Raw genomic sequence first — 2,310 nt, 5'->3', positions numbered from 1 at the left:
AGATGCTGTACCCTGACCTTCACATGTTAATACCTGGATATCTGGTGGCTTTTGAAGGCTGGGATATCTTCTCAGACTGACAGGTAATCATTTACCAATAAGGTAAATAGAAAATACTGAAAAAAGCTACTTATAGGTGCTGAGAGCTGAGATGCCTTAGAAAGTCCCAGCGCAGCAGTGCGGCTCTGCTGAGTCTGCCAGAACCTTAGGAACAATTGGAACAGTGGAATGAAAGGGACTTTTATTTTAAGGCAATTTAAAGAAGACCTGAGGAACAGATGTCCTTCCTAAGATTATGAAAACACTAAAATAGATAGTTCCAGTTAATAAGAAATTAAAACTGGCACTCACTATGAACTGTTAAATCGTGTATATGCACTACAATTACTCGTATAAATGCCATAACCCTGTGCATGCACATAACAGAAAGCAGTTGTTTCTGCAGGGAAGGGGCGTGGCAGGTTAGCAGCAGCCCAGGCATTGGTGGGGAGGTGATGCCACTGAGTCACTGAGAAGCAACCTTCTTTTTCCTCCAAAGGAGGCTGGGAGACATGGGACTCTGCCCTGCTCCTGAGATGGGCACCCAGCTGCTGCACGTGGCCTTCTGTCTCCTGTGGGCAGGTGAGGGATGGCTACAGCTGGGCCCCTCACTGCCTCCCACCCCAGGGCATCCGTGGCTTCTCCTTGACTGGCCCCTTCTGACTTGGGTCATTCTCTGTTACAGGACACATGGAGGCTGCTGTCACCCAACGTCCAAGACACAAGCTCACAGAGACAGGAAGACAGGTGAATTTGAGCTGTCGCCAGAATGACAACCATGACTACATGTACTGGTATCGACAAGACCCTGGACATGGGCTGAGGCTGCTCTATTACTCAAATGCAGAAAGAAGCACTGTAAAAGGAGACATCCCCGATGGGTACAGCGTGACCAGACCACGCAAGGAGAACTTCTCTCTTACTGTGGACTCAGCCACCCCCTCCCACACAGCTGTGTACTGGTGTGCCAGCAGTTTCTCCACAGTGCTGCAGGGCTGCCTCCTCTCTGCACAGAAAGTGTGAGGGGAGACGGAGGGCATCTGCTCGCCCCTTTGAAGTCTCCAGTGTCAACAGCAGTGTGTGCCAACTGGTTCCTTCTCAGCCCCTGTCAGACCAGAGCTTGGGGGCTACAGGGTGCAGATGTCCTTGCTTTAACACGTGTGCACCCTGGTGGTGCAATTACTTGTTCTGAATGACAGTGGCCATTGAATTAGCATTGAATCAAATTGATCTTCAATAGTGGCAGAAAGATGGTCTTGGCAGAGTGGGATTTTATAGATGGAAGATATACAACAGAGTTATCCATGAACTTTAGGATCTGTTTTATTGTATTAGTCAGTTTCCTATCCCTTGGACATAACGTCTGAGTAAACCTAAGGAGAAAATGTTTATTTATTTGAGTCACAATTTTAGGCATTTTAGTCAGTGTTCACTTGGCTGTGTTGTTTCCACTAGAGAAGTTAGGCATCATGGTGGGGAGAACATAGCATAGCAGAGTTGATTGCTCTATAGCAGCCTGGCTTCAGAGAAGGACGGAGCAAAGAGGAAGGAGAGAGAAAGAACATAGGAAGGAAGGAAGGCGGAAAGGAAGGAAGCAAGAAGGAAAGAAAGAAAGAAAGGAAGAAAGAAAGAAAGAAAGAAAAGAAAGAGAGAAAGAAAGAAGGAAAGGAAGGAAGGCAGAAAGGATAGAAGGAAGGAAAAAGAAAGAATGGAAGGAAGGAAGCAAGCAAGCCAAGATAGAAGGAAGGATGCAAGGAAGGAAAAGAAGGGAAGAAATACTACAAATGTCCCGATCTGCAGGACTTCAACGAGGGCAGTGAACCTAAGCGAGAAAAAATGAAGGGACAAGAGACACAAAGAAGGACAGCAAGACAAGGATTCTGATCAACCTGCCAAATTTTATTTTTCACACAAGGGTATTTATATGCTTGGACTTAGGGCATGGTGAAAAGGTGGTCATTAGTAGACTTAGGGCGTGGTGAAAAGGTGGTCCTTAGTAGCTGCAGGGTGTTTACTTTAGGGCGTGGTGAAAAGGTGGGATTCTGTAAACTCAGCCTCAAGATGTTCCAGTGAGATAGTTAAGCGTATTATGTTGAGAGACTTAACTTTTGGCTCCCAACATCTCCCCCTTTCTTATTTAGAAAATTGACCATTAATTGTTGGCTGCTCTTTTTAAGGGGGTGACAGAGGCTCTGTTCCTCTAAGGGCCCAGGATTTTTCTCCACTCTTGAGCGAGCGTCCTTACTCGGGGAGGGGAGTTTTACAGGCCTT

At 46.4% G+C, this 2,310-nt stretch overlaps 1 gene segment (V, D, J or C); it reads left to right on the top strand.

The window, feature by feature from the left end:
* Positions 1 to 442: 442 nt before the first annotated feature.
* LOC106001759 overlaps positions 443 to 2,310 on the top strand; it is a 12,052-nt gene continuing 10,184 nt past the window's right edge. Inside the window, 2 exon segments of the V gene segment in view lie at positions 443 to 621; positions 725 to 920. Coding sequence covers positions 552 to 621; positions 725 to 920 — 266 coding nt within the window.

Source organism: Dipodomys ordii, unplaced genomic scaffold (genome assembly GCF_000151885.1).
Source record: "Dipodomys ordii isolate 6190 unplaced genomic scaffold, Dord_2.0 Scaffold403, whole genome shotgun sequence".
Classification (NCBI taxonomy): Eukaryota; Metazoa; Chordata; class Mammalia; order Rodentia; family Heteromyidae; genus Dipodomys; species Dipodomys ordii.
Note: the sequence above shows the minus strand (reverse complement) of the source record. Positions and strands in the feature narration are given on the sequence as shown.